The sequence below is a fragment of the Talpa europaea genome (assembly GCF_964194135.1).
Source record: "Talpa europaea genome assembly, chromosome: 3".
Lineage (NCBI taxonomy): Eukaryota > Metazoa > Chordata > Mammalia > Eulipotyphla > Talpidae > Talpa > Talpa europaea.
The window spans coordinates 101,093,865-101,111,689 of NC_140069.1; the positions used below are offsets into that span (position 1 = coordinate 101,093,865).

Genomic DNA, 17,825 nt, shown 5'->3' on the forward strand with positions numbered 1-17,825 from the left:
CCATTTGACAGAAGTTGAGGTGTAGAGAAATTAAATAACTTGGCAGAGGTCACGTAAGTGGCAGGACTGGAGGTCACACCCTAAACCACTCCACAGTAAAGCCTCCAGCACAGCTTCCTCCAGAAGACAATCAAGGGAACTTACTGGAGAGCTTTCTTTTTTTTTTTCCCCCCAGAATTCACCAGAATTCCAACAGTATCACACTAAATACATGTGGTATCTCACCAAACCTGAGTTACTGCTATTCCCATTTTAGAGATGAAAGAAATGAGGCACAGAGAGGTTATATATCATGAAAAGAGCAAAGACAGGAGCTAAATAAGGTAAGCTGACTCTAGGAAATAGGTTCTCCCACTGTCTTCCCACTCCTGTTGGCCAGACACTCTCACTCATTGATGATTTTAAATGACCTTGACTTCTTCTCTGATGGAATTAATTAGTTGGATTAGATCATCCCTAATTTTCTTTCCAGTTTCTTAATGATATAATGCTCAATTCATCTAGAGAAGTTTTTTTCTCTTGCCATGATGAAAACACTCAGGATAGTTTCTGAGTGGTTCTGTTTTGTTTCCCAAGAGAGGGAAATGCTACTTTCAGGATTAAGGCTCAAATTTTAGAATTTTGTAAAAAAGAAAATTTTATATTACAAATTTTTCATATTAAAAGTAACTAACCATTTCATAAAGAGAAATGGAAATTTAAAAAAGCTCTATAAACTACTATTCTTTCCATTACACCTACCTTCTAGAGTTTGTATAGCTTCTTTACTGGAAACACTGGTATTCAAAGTTTACTCTGTATCACATTTCCTCTATATAATACTCCATTAAAACACACGACCTGGTCATTAATATCTCTTCTTAAAGTGATCGCATAAAGTGGAGTAATTTCTTTCATAATGTTTTAAAACCAGTTATATTTGTTATTACAAACATTTAAAAATCTTAATTCCTAGCTTTTCTCTCTACTAGTTGCTACTGCTATCACTGCCACCACCACTAATAGTAGCAGTATGATCTGCCAACAAAGGGCCTGCACTGCAACATGACAACACTGGGCTGAAGGTGAGCAGCACCTTTTTAAGCATAGCTAGGACTCTCCAGCTTGCCAGAGTCTCCACCACCTCTAGTTATGTTGACCCTGGTCAGTTCCCTCATACTGATTTATAAGTCACACCCTCTATACCCATAGAGTTTTAATCAGTATTTTCACCATGGTCTGCCATCAGAATCATTTGGGTGAATTTGGAAAAGCGTGATGCCTGTAAACAGCATTTGAGATCCTTAGGCACTGGTTCTCCTCTTTGAACATTTCTGCTGTAACTGCATATCTAAGATAGTATTATAACTGCAAACTTGCTGTAAATTGAACGCCTGCCTCCAGTAAAACTAAAAACTATATGTATAGAATAGAAAGCCAAAAAGGTCACTCCTTTAAAAGCCTGATTCCGGGCCTCCCAGGTGGTGAAGCGGTTGAGCGCTGGGCTGCGAAGCTGCCCGCAGCCTCTGCAGGGCCAGTTCGATCCCCAGCCGCTGGCAAGGGTACCACAGGGTGAGCAGACCTCTCCTGCCGCACCCGCTACTCCCCTCAGCAGTGTACTTCGTCAGTCTGCCTGTTCTGCTCCCCACTCTGCCTCTGGTGAATTCTCTCACTCTCCTGTGCTTCTGACTGTACCTTGTATAAATAAATAAATATTGTATAAATACCCAGTGCTTGTATAAATAAATCTTTAAAAAATAAAAAAAAATAGCCTGATTCCTTTTTAAGGCTCAATAATCCTTAACTTGACATCCTATTAGAATCAACTTTGAAATGCTAAAAACACAGGTGCTCACACTCAGATCACTCCCATCAATCACATCATAAGCTCTGGGCATCATGTCTTTCCAAATTCACCCAAATGATTCTGATGGCAAACCATGGTGAAAATACTGATGAAAACGCTATGGACATAGAAGGTGTGACTTATAAATCAGTAAGACTGATTTCCATAAGCCACAGGTAAGAACCATCCTCATTACCATATGTCTTACAAAAACATTTATGATGCTATCATTTTTCAGGTTTTTACAAAATATTCTTTATTGTAACAGCTGAAGTGAAATGCACGTATAACTCAACAACCATTGACCAAAATTTCTGTCTGATGTTTGCATATTTTAACAGCAATATTTTGGTGTGAGCCTCTGAAAGAGCTGTACATAAAAGGGTATGTCCAAACCAGGAGGAATACAGAAATACATAGGCCAAATACTACATTGTCAATCATTTGGTTGAGTTGGTACCAAACGCAGTTGTCCACTGTCAGAAAGAGTCTATCAAAAGATGTTCTGCTAAAGATCTAAACTCTAAATTAGCTATTGATTTCTTAAAGCCTAAGAAACAGCTATGACACTCACTGAATCCTGAAGAAAAATTTTAATCCACATTCCACTAGCCTGTCAGATATCTCAAAAAAAGTGAGATTAGCCAAGGTAAGGACTTGGCTTGGGTTTGTAAGAAAATTAAAAAACAAGCCCATTTCCTTCATGTTTGATACCTGAGAAGTATGGGCCCAAGTTATGCTCATCACCATGGTGTTCAGTTAACAGTAAGCTGTACAAATATGTCTCTACAGCTACTCCCATTTTTTCCCCATTACTTATATAACTAAGTCACGTATCGAGAATCAGGCAATCAAATGAGCATTTGAGAGACTTTCACTGAAGGAATTAGTCAAGAAAAGGAGTGTCTCAATTTGGAGCTCAGATGTGTTTCTGCACTGGCTGTTTAAGGTCTGGGGGTGGGCACTCTGACCTGAGTGTGCTTCTGTGTATGTGCCACAGGGCAGTGTTGCAGGGAAAGCTGTATACACTTGTGTGCCCACAATGATAATTCAATTATGTTGAATTATCAACATAATTCACAATGTTGATAGCTGGGCCCCATTTGGCACCACTGGTCCAACAAATGCGTAAAATAATGACCAAGAACATAATGATATTATTTTAATTTTTAAAACCTAAAGTAAAAGAGAACTTTATGAGTGTGAATAGTGTCAGGTATGATATCAGAAGCCCCCATACCCAGATAAAAATCAGTGAGAGAGAGAACTGCTTAGTAGCTTTAGACAACTTAGTAGCTATAGCCACTGCCGATCTGTATTGCGATTGTGATGAGGGATGCCAGACTCTTTTGGCCTACATGAACATTTTCTTCAGAAGCGCTGAAACATTTCGATGTCTACCAAAAAGCACACATCAAAGACTCTTCCCATCCATGCACACTGCTCCCTTTGGCAATGCAGCCTTTCTGTATGTAAGACACTTAAGTATACTGTAGCCTTCTTCTAAAATGCAAAAAGGGGCACAATTTAGACAGTTAAGAGCAAGTACTAAGGTATATGGGGACACAGAGAGCAAAGCCTACCCATCATTCCACTGAGCATTTTGGTCTATATCTTGATTTCCTTCTGTCAAATGGGACTATACTCTGTTCTTAAGCAATGTATATAAAGCAACTAGCCAGAACCTCACTCTATGACTCACAATGCACATCTCAGGGAAGATTAGCTTCAAAGATATGTTTTTCACCTTTGCAACTTACTCTTTTCACAGCCCAGAACAGTTCCCAATTTTATTTTCATTTTTGAAAATACTTCTTGAGGAAGAGGCTAGAAAGATGAGAAAAGGCCTATTCCCCCAGGAAGGGGTTGCATTTCTGGGGGAAGCAAAGTGCACAGGTGGTCACGATACAGGATGGGCCTACAACTATGGTGTAGATGTGGCAAGATCAATGATGCTCATTGCTGAGGTAGAAGAGGCTTTCTGTCCTGAAGGAAAGTACTTCTGGCTTATAATCCTAACAAATATTCAAGATCATATTCTGTTTGATAAGGTATTTAACTAATATGGTAGGGACATTTATCTCCAAAATGGACGGCAGCACTTCTAGGATGGGTAATGTCTACTCCATAGCTTGCCGTGTGAATTAAATATCACATGAAAGTTGTGCTTTACAACAGTCTCTGGCACATCGTAATGACTCCAATGGGTAGCAAGAAATGGCACAAGTAGGCCTGTGGGGCCTGTAGCTTTAGATACACTGTAAGGAAAAAAGAGTAATGGAACAAATACAAAATGCTTACGAAAGTACTCATTTATTTATATTAAGAAATGACAAAATACAAAATTTTGAAAACTGACATTACCAAAATGTCACAAAATTAAATTCAGCACGTGAATTAACCACCTGACACACTGCTGAAGTACTTCTTTTGGGCTACACACTCTGATCACCTCTCATATAATGATGATTTCTAATAATACCATTTTCTATAAAGTGCAAAAACTAAGCCTTCAAGGGCCTCCCCGGTGGCGCAGCGGTTGAACGCTGGGTTGCGAAGCTGCCCGCAGCCTCTGCAGCGCCAGTTCGATCCCCGGCTGCTCCCCAGCCACCGGAAGAGGGTCCCACACGGCGCACAGACCTCTGCTGTTACCCGCTGCTCCCCTCAGCAGTGTACTTTGGTCCTTCTGCCTGCTCTGCTCCCCGCTCTGGGTCTGGTGAATTCTCTCACCCTCCCGCGCTTCTGACTGTACCCAGTGCTTGTATAAATAAATAAACAAACAAATAAATAAATAAATAAATAAATAAATAAATAAATAAATAAATAAATCTAAAAAAAAACTAAGTCTTCAAGCATGATGATCAAATTGTATTTTTAATTCAGAAAACTTACTCTCAGCCTCACAACTCTTCACTGGCAAAGCCATATCAATTTTCAGGATTGTTGTCAAATTTATAAACACCTCTATTAACTTCTCCTCATATATGAGCCACAAGAATTCTGGGTATTTCAAGTTTTCTTATGTATTGACTAACTTTTGTATTGATGACACTCTTTAACCAGTAGTCACTATTTGCTGCTGTTTATGTTGTATATGGTTTTTATTGTGTGTGTGCACGCGCGCACACACACATACATACACACAGACACACCCACACCTTTTATGTAAGGACCTAGGTGAACTGGCATAGTGGACAGTCTTACTGGGAAGTGATGCCCACAATAGAACTGCTAGGAATAACTTAAGATACAGAAATGGCTGAGTTGTATAAATATATCCCACTAGACTCAAACTAAATGTGTCCCTAATTCAACTTCCCCTTAGTGTATCTCAAAAACACTCTCAACTCTGATGTCATTGAACCCAAGGAGCAAAGTTACAGAGGGAAGTCAGAGTAAAAAAGGACAATATTAACTGATTGTTGTTAAAATCTTCCTTTTTCGTATGTGACAAGTTACGATCCCCAGCACGCATTGCTGCGGCTCCTCCTGGGCCTTGGAAAGGGCTGGGTGGGTCCTAGCAATGTATTCAAAAATGGTAAGACATGTACTATATAATGAGGGGCCTGAGGCTTAAGCCTCATTAACTTCACAGTAAATCTGCCTCTGTGGCCCCTATTACTATTCATCATTTACCTCAGTCAGTACATGTCTGGTCTCTCCAAATAAATTTCAATTCCGTGGAGACAGCAAGTACTACCTTAAATACTAGCATATAGCAAATCTAGTGCGAGGTACTCTTCACTTATCAACAGAGATCTTGACAGAGAGCAAGAGAATGTAGGTATAATAAAATGTATGTTATGTATTACACACATAAATGGAAACACACACACAAATGTGTAGCTATACATAGTGGCATATACACATATATATGAATGCATATAATATATATTACTTTTATAACATTGGAATGCAGATCTTGTCTCTTCAAGGAGGTCCCTCTCAGGAAAAAGTCATATTCTAGACTGGCAGGCAATAAACAGGGCTTCCTTTAGGAGGCCAGTGAGTGAATCAGGCAGGGGCCACTGTGGCCATCAGGGGACTATCAATGCTCTCTGGTGCTGGACATAGCATCTTTGTTTAGTGACCCAAGAAGAGTCACTTTGACATCTGCCAAAGTAGAGTTATTCATCTTTGAAGAGCAAATCCATTAATCTGGGCTCTGCTTGCTACTGGTCTTTAAAAAAATAGGTGAATACAACATTCCAGTACAAGGGAAAAACACAACTTCCTTCAATCTACTTAGCATATCAGGGCCTCCCTGGTGGTGCAAGGGGTTAAGCACAGCACTATGAAGGTCTCTGCAGCTACTGCAGCACAAGTTCCATCTCTGGCTAGCCAGGGAGCTTCCCACATGGTGCAGCAGACCTCTCCTGCCTCGCCCGCTGCTCCCCTCAGCAGTGTATTTCAGTCAGGTTACCTGTTCTATTCCCTACTCTATCTCTGGTGAATCTTCTCACCCCCTGCAACTCTGGCCTGTACCCCAGTTATTGTATGCATAAATAAATATATCTTTTAAAAAATCTACCTAGCATATTAAATGAAAGGCTTTTAAAAAAAAATTCTGACATTTGCAATTTCCAATATTCAGATTCTAAATAAACGACATATGCTATTTAATACTTTGGCTAGGTCAGTATGTCACAAAATGTATTATCTGCAATCCAGCAGTACCCTTGACATGACTGCACTGTGAAGTGCTGAAGGAAGAGGTAAATATGGGGTGGGGAGAAAAATAAAAGAAAATGTAGAGGATGGCACTGGTCCTAAAAAAAAGGATAGCTGGAAAAAAGGGGAGGAGCTTTAAGGGGTTCAATAGCATTGCATGCTGTCTCTAGAGATGTTTAAAACACAACACCTTGGGCCTCCCCAGTGGCGCAGAGGTTGAGCACTGGGTTGCAAAGCTGCCCGTCAGCCTCTGCAGCACCGGTTCGATCCCCGGCTTCTCCCCGGACACTGGAGGAGGGTCCCACATGGCGCGCAGATCTCTCCTGCCGCCCGCTGCTCCCCTCAGCAGTGTACTTCGGTCCTTCTGCCTGCTTCGCTCCCAGCTCTAGCTCTGGTGAATTCTCTCACCCTCCCACACTTCTGACTGTACCCAGTGCTTGTATGAATGTATGTATAAATCAATCAATCAATCAATCAATCAATCTTTAAAAAAATAAAAATAAAAATAAAACACAACACCTTTATGGGCCTCCCCTGGTGGCGCAGCGGTTGAGTGCTGGGCTGCAAGGCTGCCCACAGTCTCTGTAGTGCCAGTTCATTCCCTGGCAGCCGGCGAGGGTCCCACAAAAAAAAACAAAAAAAAAACCAACAACAATAAAACACAACACCTTTGGCTTCCAAACAGTCCTAGGAAAGTCCCTCTTGTCAAGTGCTCCAGTCTGCAACTGTCTTGAGGTTTCTCCAGTGTTATCAAAAGCAGGAATTGGGTTTTCTAAAAAGAACTGTCAATTAATTTTCTAGAACTGTCAAGATGAGAGATGCCTTCAAAATATATGCATTTTAAAGGAAATATTTCCCAAATAATATGGAAGGCTCTGTCACCCCAGTCAAGTGCAGGCAAGGTTTTTCTATCTGTACATTCCAGTCATATTAGAAACCAGGTACATTAAACAATCAGTAGCTTGTGGCACTCAGGAGTCGGGATGCTCACCAGCAGTATTTCCTAAAGGATCATTTGTCTGTTTACAGGTGAGAAGTAGACAAACGGGAAAACTGTTGAAGATAGTGTTTTGGAGAATGCTGCAAAGTTGTTGATTTAAGTTCCCCCAACACTGTATGGCATACACATGGGCAAGCACTTAAAACTCCCCCCAGCTTTGTACCTGGGGCTTTCTTGGGATCTGTGGGAGAGAGTACTAGGGTATTCTGCTGCCAAACCACAGCGTGCAGACGGAGAACAGGGCAGGCAGTGACAAGCCTTTCATGCATTCATTCACTTACTCAGTCAGTCATTCCTTCTCCCCACAGGAAATGTCCTTGTGGGAATGCACCCACAGGTCCAAGGACAGTGCCTCATTCTACACCTAGTTTTTTTCAAATAAATACAGGCCACAAGGAAAGGCCATGTTGGAAGCTGCTGGCCCTTGATACCACTTTCCAGTCCACAGTGGCAAAGGCCTTTGCCAGCCTCTAAAGTACCTCTGGCCACACAGAAGAGAAAGTGGCCAGAGGTTGCAATCCCACTGCTGGCTTTTGAAGGGTCTTCTATAATGGTTCCTATTTTCAGTCTTCCTGAGAAAGGCCTGATGATTTCACATAGTTGTAAAACATCATCACAAGCAGGTAGACAACCCACATTCTGTTAACCTCTAAAATAGAGCATTCTAGATACGCTTATTTAGTAAAATCACAAAATGGCAAGAAATTAGATGATGCAGTTAATTCAGTATCAAGGATGGGTGCTTTACACATACTACCTCATTTAATCTGCAGCCACTCCATGGGACAGGTGCTGTTATTATTATATGAGAGGGGGAAACTGAGGCACCATGTGGATTATACCACTTGTCCACAGCCAAATGACTGAAAACTGACTGCTGTAAGTTCAAACCCAAGCAAGCTGGGTTCACTATGCTGCCTCTCAGGTGATCTTCATCTCAAAGTTCAGAGTTATTGTGTAAAGGAGAAAACAGATTGTCTGGAGGGGCAGGAGAGACAGTACTGTCTAGTTCTTCAGTTTGACAATATGGCACAGGCCGTTCTGCATACCCACCTGAAATTCAAATTCCAGTTCAAACTTAGCAGCCATGGAAACTTAAGCTAGTCAGGTAACCTCTGTGACTCAGTTTGCTCACCTATAAAATGGGGATAATAAGAGCCTCCCCCACCCATGTTGTACAACCTATCTCTTTGGTATACTATGGTGCTGTTTTAAGAACATAATACAAAAATTTACTAAACCATTACTGGATCCAAACTCTACATTACAATTAGTAACTAAATTTTCTTTCCAGAGACTGTGACCTTTCTGAATTACATGGCTATGCATCTACTATATGAAATGAAGCAGTATGGACTTACTTCCTGGGTTTTAGAGATGAGGAAACAAGCAAGACTCAAGAAACTTATAGACATCTGAGGTCAAGAGGCAAGAAGTCATAGCTACTGCAAGCCACTTTCAGTCAACCAAACCCTATCTCCTAAAAAGGCCCCTACAGGAAAATCTGAGTCAACAGCAAAGTTGGGAAAGCTCTAAATGACCTGCTAGCTTAGCAGCACCCCAAGAATAAGTGTATTGGGTCCGATTCTATATCTCAGTTCAAGAGCTGCAGTCGACCTTGGAGCCTTGACACCCTTTCCCCTATACCTGGCTCTCATTGTTCCTTTTTTTTATATATATATATATTTTTTTTTAAAGATTTATTTATTTATTTATACAAGCACTGGGTACAGTCAGAAGCACGAGAGGGTGAGAGAATTCACTAGAGCCAGAGCAGGGGGCAGAGCAGGCAGAAGGACTGAGGTACACTGCTGAGGGGAGCCGTGGGCGGCAGGAGAGGTCTGCGCGCCATGTGGGACCCTCCTCTGGTGGCCGGGGAACAGCCGGGGATCGAACCGGTGCTGCAGAGGCTGCGGGCAGCTTTGCAACCCAGCGCTCAACCGCTGAGCCACCGGGGAGGCCCTCGTTGTTCCTTGAATGTGAGGCCAACTATCTGACTTGGGTAAAGGTTTTGTTTCTCCTGTCAGCTTCTCATGAGGCCTATCCTGACCAACCAAGTAAAAAGCCCAATATTTAAACCTCCCAACACATTTTGGCCTGTTCTTTCTCACTCCATGCCACTAACCACCTTCCAACATACTATATATTTAACTTCTTATGCTTTTGTTATTTAACTCTCACCACTAGAACATACTGTCCCCAAAGGTTGGGAATATTTGTTTCCTTTCCTCACAAAAATAGCAAGTGCCTAGAACTATGCTTGGCCCAAAATAAGAACTCAGTATAGATTATTACATAAATAAACTCAAAATGCAGAGGTACTTTTATGAATGCACCAAACACTGGTCCACAACTAATGATAATTCAACTTACGATTTTCTGACTTTACGATGGTGTGGACACCATACATTCAGTGGCTACCAGGAAATGACTCTCAGGATGCTGGGCAACAGCAGTCACAATTCCAAGTCAGCATTTCGAAATATTTTCAACTACGATGGGCTTATTAGGGTTTATCGTTAAGTCGAGGAAGATCTGTAATCAAATCTGGTAAGAACGATTCAACAGCTGCCTTTCTTAGACAAAAAGCCAGAAGATTACACAGTGTTGAAGTACAGGGACAGAGCAGGCATGTCATGCATCTATGATGTGACCCAGTCAGCGCTAAATGCAGTGCACTTGGTGTTACTATGATTCCCAGTGATCACCTGTCTAGGATGTACATGTCAGAGTGTTTCTGCAAACTCAAGTATCAACTCACAGTAAGAAGAAAACCAATTTTGAACAGATTTTCTATCTCCAAGAAATAAAGCCAGGTTATGAATGAATCAATGGTGATGTTGATGGAGAAGCACTTAACACAGAGACACAGGGCTGTGGGATTTATAGGCAATTGGAGTTAGGGGGAGAGTTGTAGCTGTTATAGTCTGGTTGTATATGCATATTCAGGAGACAGGTGCTCCAGTACTAAACAAGCAATGAAATGCAAGGAAGAAAAGAAGAATGCAGGTGCCTCTCTCTTTCAAGAGGGAGAGATTTAGAACAGAAGAGGGTGAAAACTGCACTACCTCTCGCTCAAAAGCCCCAAATCCTTGTCCCTTATAGGTATAAGAAAATGGTTCAAAATAAAAGCTAAGCGCACACATTTAAGAGACAGGTATTCTCAACTCAATGCACTTTATCTGAACTAAACAATACAGTTAGAGTGAAAACAACAGACCTTGAACACCAAAGGCCTAGAGAAATCTGTCAAGCAAGAAAATGACCTATTTTTATAAAATCTTAATTTCATTACTACTTTAAGGATTTTTAACTAGTGAATAAACGGTAATAATCCAGAAAGTTCCCCAGATGAAAATGCATCCTAAGCATCTCTGTGATACTTATAGGATAGGTAAATAACAAAAACTGCAGGTAAATTAATATACGTCTCTCAGTAGTCTTTTCATGTGTCACTCCTAACAAAAAAATCAATCATTAAATATAGCATATAATTGTCTCCAAAAACTTATATACTGAAGTACAAACAATTTCACATAACAATACCTAAATAGAACTTTGACCAAATGCTTTGACACATATCCACCCATGTCTCTTCACCAAAACTATATTTATGGGGCCTTCCCGGTGGCGCAGCAGTTGAGCGCTGAGTTGCGATCCCCCCGGCCTCTGCGGTGCCGGTTCGATCCCCGGCTGCTCCCCGGCCACCGGAGGAGGGTCCCACATGGCGCGCAGACCTCTCCTGCCGCCCGCTGCTCCCCTCAGCAGTGTACTCCGGTCCTTCTGCCTGCTCTGCTCCCCGCTCTGGCTCTGGTGAATTCTCTCACCCTCCTGCGCTTCTGACTGTACCCCATACTTGTATAAATAAATAAGTAAGTAAGTAAATAAATAAATAAATAAACATGCCTCTATAAAAAAAAAATCCCAGCCTTTAAAAAACTATATTTATGACACCGCCTATTAATCAAGTTTTTATTCTTGAAGTCAATTTTTATTTCTCTCTGTATATAAGGCTGTCTCTCAAAGTAAAGGGCCTCTCCTCAGTCAAGGTACATAAGTTTTAAGTTGGGCTCTCCACTCTGGGAATTTCAAAAGTTTGTTCATTTTAACATTTACTTTACATAAAGTTTGCCAGTTTCAAATTATTTCCAAAGTACAGTTGTTAGCCTTGCCATACAGTTCACCTAAGTCACACCTATCATAAAATTAATTTTTCAATATTTGCACTAAGACACCCCTTTGGGGGTGACCATTACTTAAAAGTTGAGCTTCAGGAAAATTAATGGAACCCATAGCTCTCTTAAGAAATGTTTGTACAATACCGAAGACAGTTTCTGCAAACTTAAAAAACTCTGGTGATTCAGTAATGGTTAATTTTTAATCATCTATGGGATTACAACTAAATCCTCAAGAAGGATAACTGTCTTCCGCACATTTTAATAGGTATAATTTATATTTTCTTTTAAACAAACTAGTCTAGGAAGGCAAGTAAAATTGGTAAAATTATTACTCACCTAACATTAATTATAGTTTACCCTTAAATAATTGTTAAGGAGTGTGAATAGAAAATGCTGTGGCATCCTTCTCTTGGTCGGAAAATATTATTTATTTATATATTTACTTAATACATATTATTTTAACTTATTGTTGAAATTAAGGGAAGGAACTTAGATAAAAATTTATACTGGAACTTTTCATGACAGTTTAAAATAATCCTAAAACTCCAGTAATGCAAAGTCTGATTTATCCTTAAAGCACCTTCAATTATAATATTCAATCATGATATGAATCAGCAAATTTGTCACTCTATTAAGCTCCTACTCTTAAAGAGTACCAAGATTTGCTTAGCTCTTCCATCACACCTTTATCAGAGGTGGTAGAAGCTCTTACGTGAATTTCTCTAAAATTGCAAATTTCAAAAGCTGGACAATTACACGTCAATATCATCTTTTGAAAGATGTCTGTGGGCATTTCGGTGATTACTTGTCATTCCGGGTGTCCCATCCTATCCCATTTTAAACTAGCCTTCAACGCTTATTAGGTACTCACTGTGTGCAAAAAGAAAGCATGATTTTAAGCAAAAGAGCATAAGGCTTGGTCTCATTTTATTCGTGCATAAATACACAGCAGTAGTGATTTATTCTGTCAACTATGTGGAAACGTGAGCTGCATCCACATGGCTGAATGCACAGCATTCATCGAAAATGACTTTCTGGGGGAATTTACAGGTTCTTTGGGTTAGCCATCCCGACTGGGGCATCACACGGTCCCTGCAGCTTCCAGCCCAGACAGGACAACCACTGGGCGCCGGCCACACCTTCCGCAGGTGTCTGGATCTCCTGAATCAGATGAATCTGACCCACCTCCCCTCGCAGGGGCTCCAGGAAGAAGTGTGCAAAGGACTTCAGTGAATGAAAGGACTTGTTGAAAGGCTCCAGCATCCTGGGCTGCAAGGGCAAGCAGCGGCCCGGCGGGGCGTCCCCCTCCCCCGCGGCCACCGCGTCCCCCGCGCCGGGAGCGCTGCGCAGGCAGCCGCCGCCGCGCCCTGGACGCAGCCGGGCCTAGCACCATTTGAAAGGCAAATCGCCGAGCAGGGGCGCATTTAAATGCCCGCCCGCGGGCCCCAGGGAATTGCTCTCCAGCGGCCCCGGCAGCAGGGGCCTCCAGGGCAGCCCGGCCCCGGGGCACAGGGCGCGGCCCGCGCGCACACGCGGGGCCAGAGCCCGCAGCGCCCGGCGTCCGCGCCAGGCCGGGGCAGGGGCGGGCGCCCGGGGCCCCGGGGTCGCGTGCGCGGCCCGCCCCGCCGCAGCCGAGGGGGGCGCCGCGCGCCCCGTCCCCCGCCCGCGGCCGCCCGCGCCGGCCCCCTCCCGGCGCACCACACCTAGCAACCGGCGCTGACAGGACGCAGTGGCGGCGGCGGCGGGAGGAGGAAGCGGAATGGCTGCCGCGGTGGAGCCACCCCCGCCCCCCCGCTCCCACCTCCCAGCGGCTGCAGCCGCCGCCGAGCCCTGACAGCTCGAGCCCGGGCGGAAGCGGCGGGCGGCGTGCAGCGCCCGCCCCTCGCCAGCCCCAGCGCCGCGGCCGCCGCGACCCCCGCGCCCCCGAGCTCGGCGCCCCTGCCCAGCGCCGGCCGCCCCGCCGCGCCCCTCGCCCGCGCGCCCGCCCGCCCCACGGCTCCCGCCGCGGGGTCCCTCCTCCGCGCCCCCGCCGCGCCGCACCCCCCACTCCCACCACTTCGCAGCCGGCGCGCACGCTCCTCGGGATCCCCCAGCCCGCCCGCCGCACCTCGGGGCGCCCGCCCCCTCCCTCTCCCCTCCCCCACCCCGCCCCGCTCCCCGCCCCCCTCCCCGGCACCTCGCGCCTCCGCATCCCGCCACCCCCACGCCCCGGCTCGCACACGCCCTCCCGCCCCGCCGCCGTCTCCCTCCCTCCCGGCCACCCCTGGCCATTCCGGGGTGCGCGCTCGGGCTGGAGTTGGAGCGTGCCGGACGCCCCCGCCCACCCCCGAGTCATTTACCGATGTGGTTGTCCTCGATGTGCTCGATGAGGTCGGCCAGGGTGGGGAAGTGGAGTCCGCAGCCCCCGAACCGGCAGGTATTGGAGAAGAAGGAGGCGGCGGCGATGCCTGTCATGGTGCTACATCGAGAGCCCCCCTGGTGTCGGCTCTGCGAGCGCCGGGCGGGCGGGCGGGCGGGCGGCGCGCGGAGGGAGGGAGGCAGGGTGGGGTGAGGAGAGGAGGGGCTGGGGGAGGGGGAGAGAGGCGGGGTGAGGGGAGCGGCGAGGACGGGACGGAGGCTGAGGGGCGCGAGCGCGGCGAGGAGATCGAGGAGACCCGGAGCCGAGGGGAGGCGGCCGCGCGGCGTCGGGAGCGGGGGGAGGGGGGAGGCCGCCGCAGCTGGGAGGAGGGACCAGGGCGCGCGGCAACAGCTGTGCGGCCCCAACCTCTGCTCCTGGACCCAGGCCTCACCTGGGAGCGCCTGCCGCCAACTTTATCTCACTCGGCCTGCCCTTCGCAGTTGGGATTAACGTGCATTCTGGCTGCAGCCGCCTTGGTGGTGAATGTTGCATTCCTGATAGAGACTCGTCTATTAATTACTCCTACGTGCCCGCCATGAGAACCCCGGGGGTGACCCAGGGCCCTCGTTGAGACATTTGTTTGCACTTGGCCACCTGTCTAGGTGTAACTGACATTCACAGGGGATGTAGGAAAGGTAATTGTGTGCACCTTACTCTTTAAACCTTTTAAAAAAAAAAAAAAAAGTCCATATTCTCTGGAGCTTTGTAGGAACTAATTGATTTTAATGAAGTTTCCCTCTGGGCCAGAAGAAAATCTTAGCTTTATTTAAATTTCAAAATAGAGTGCTTGATTGTTAAGTGTATTTGCCTGTGTTTTACATATGTACCACATTTGTTAGACTCCCTGCTCCTTTTGGGAAAATAAAAACTAAAATGATTTCATTTTCCCAAATTACAGCACCCCACTACCCCATCTCATTTCTGGGCATCAGCCTGTCTCCTCATGACCACCCTGTTACAGCAGGACTGCGGAAGCTGAAAGGACAGTGCATTAGTTAAGACTAGAAGGAGTGGAAACAGGATCAAGGTACATATTTACTCTTCATTTAAAAGCCAAGAGATTCTTCTCATCAACCAAAATTACACTTTCCTGCGAGTATTTAAACCATAATGGTGACCAATTAAGCACTTAAGTTGAATTTGGTAGCATCCTGCAAACCAGCATTTTGTTAAGAATCTATTGCTTCCTTGTCCCCACCCCCACCCCAGGTTACACTCAGATTCTATCTGTGAAGCGCGCATTCTCCAATAGCACTTTCCCAGGTGCCTAAAAAACAGAGTTATCAGAAGTTTATGATCAAACCATGCATTTTTAAATAAATGCAGGTATACCGAGTTTAGCATTTTTCCTTAGAACAAATTTCACTCTCACCTCTGGTGCAAATATTATAGAGAAATCGTATCCCCTCTCCATAAACTATATTCCTCTCTAGTGTTACTTTTAATAACAGAATTATTAAAACTTTTCCTTTGAGTACTTAGAGTAAAGGCATTGCAAAATATTTTAGTCTGACCGTCATGGCAAGTGAGGATGATGCATTTCCTCAGCCCGTTGCATTTCCTCTTCTCACTCAAGGTAACAAAATTTTGCCAAGATGAGAGCTAGATTGGATGAAGCCGAGTTAGTTGTGTGGCTGAAGTTTAGCTTGGTGCCAAAAAATGGTTTCCCCACACTTGGGAGTGGGGGCAGGGCCCTCAGTGGGCCTAATACTGAGCCAGGGACCTGGTTGTCGGGAGATTAGAGCCAGGGCCAGACAAGGGTCTAAAGAGCAGGAGTTAGAATTCTAGATCTTGAATGAGAATTTTGGCAGCTGTGCAGTGCATTCAGCTGCCCAGTCTGGGAAGGCCTTCAGCAGGCAAAATATCTGGCAGACCACACCACTCAGAGTGTCAGGACAGGGAAATGCAATGCAAAAGCTTCAACCAAAATGGTGCCCAAACTCCCCGCCCCTGGAGACGAATGTTAAGCACTCTCACCATGTGGCCTTGGGGAAGCACCAAGAACTTATGAACTAGTAGAATTCATGTCCTCTGGAGGACAAAATTGTCCTGTGGAATTATTAACTCTAGAGAGTGTGAAAGGAAACAGAGGTCATTCAAGCAAGAGAGTTCAAAGATGGAAAGTTGCAGGTTGAGGGTAAAAAAATTGGGGGGTGAGGGATAGGTCTCCACTACCTGTTCTTTTTTTTTTTTTTTTTAATGATTTTATTTATTTATACAAGCACTGGGTACAGTCAGAAGCGTGGGAGGGTGAGAGAATTCACCAGAGCCAGAGCGGGGAACAGAACAGGCAGAAGGACCGAAGTACACTGCTGAGCGGAGCAGTGGGCGGCAGGAGAGGTCTGCGCGCCATGTGGGACCCTCGCCTGGCAGCCGGGGATCAAACTGTCGCTGCAGAGGCTGCGGGCAGCTTCGCAACCCAGCGCTCAACCGCTGCGCCACCGGGGAGGCCCCTCCACTACCTGTTCTTAATGGTAGTATGCCTAAAATAAAAACTGAGAGAATAGATTTAATAAATAAAATATTTTAAATGAGGTTAAAGCACAGAGGTTAAAGTCTCAGCATTATCAAGCTATCACCAGTAACTCTGGCATGAGTTAAATCCCTTGTGAGGGAGCTGACCAACATGGCGCAGCAGACCTCTCCTGACTCACCCACCCCTCCCCTCAGCAGTGTATTTCAGTAGATCAGCCTATTCTGCTCCCAACTCTGGTGAATCCTCTCATACACCCTTCCCCCTACACCTCTGGCCTACATGCAAGTTCTTGTGCATAAATAAATAAAAATAAATCTTTTTTTAAAATATTTTAAATGAAACGAGCCAAAGTAATATAAAAAGAATCAAGATTTTGATTCTTGAGGCTAAACTTATTTTTTTTTTATCTTGGGTAGTTAGTAATGTCATGTAAAGAATCAATCTACTTTGCATCAAATAACCTACTCTGCTATTTTTTTTTCACTTATAAGCTCACATTTTGCTTATACGAAATTCTGCTCATACAATTTTTTTTTAATCTGCACATTTCCGGCCTTTATATGAGAAACTACATAATCATGGTCTCTTAGATTGGAAACTCTGGACATTAGGCCCACTGATTTTACAGATGCAAGTGTCAAGGACTGAAGCATCTCAAGAGCCCTCAGGCAGCTTCCCTCTTTCTTCAAAGTGCATCCACTAAAGCATTCAGTATGGCATTTGCAGACAATGAAAGGGCAAAGGTAAAGTAACCACAGTCAAATTTTTAAAAGAATTGCTTTCCAATGGCATGCTAACCATTATGTATTTACTTTAAAAAATGTTTCAAACTAAATGTTCTTCCAGAGAGGTCTGGATAAAGAAGTTATGGTATATATACTCAATGGAATACTACTCAGCTACTAAAAAAAGATGCAATCTTGCCTTTTTTTGACAACTGAATGATCTCACATCCTCTGTTAGACTTCTCTAGCACCAACACCAGCAGGTGAAGGTTTCTTCCTACTTAGCAACCTTCATAATCTGATATCTGTGGAAGCCTCTCAGCCTTATCTCCTGCAATCTACCTCACATATATTCAAATGCATGAGATTATTTTGATTTTCAAAATGTACACTCACTGCACTGACAGGCTACCTTCCCTTTGCATGTGATATATAGTCTGACTGAAACATTCTCCCCTCTTCCCTTTCCCCTTAGCAAACATACTTCACCAGCTCAACCTGTCACCTCCTCCAGGAAGCCTTCTTGGCATCCTGACACCTGTTCCTTTTCTG

General features: G+C 44.5%; 1 protein-coding gene across 1 annotated transcript in view; it reads right to left on the reverse strand.

The window, feature by feature from the left end:
* JAZF1 (JAZF zinc finger 1) overlaps nt 1–14,128 on the reverse strand; it is a gene marked incomplete at both ends in the record, with an annotated part of 304,750 nt that extends 290,622 nt beyond the window's left edge. The window contains one exon of the mRNA XM_084229388.1: nt 14,014–14,128. Within this exon, the coding sequence (XP_084085514.1) occupies nt 14,014–14,128 (115 nt within the window). The remainder of the gene's footprint in view (nt 1–14,013) is intronic.
* Nucleotides 14,129–17,825: the final 3,697 nt, after the last annotated feature.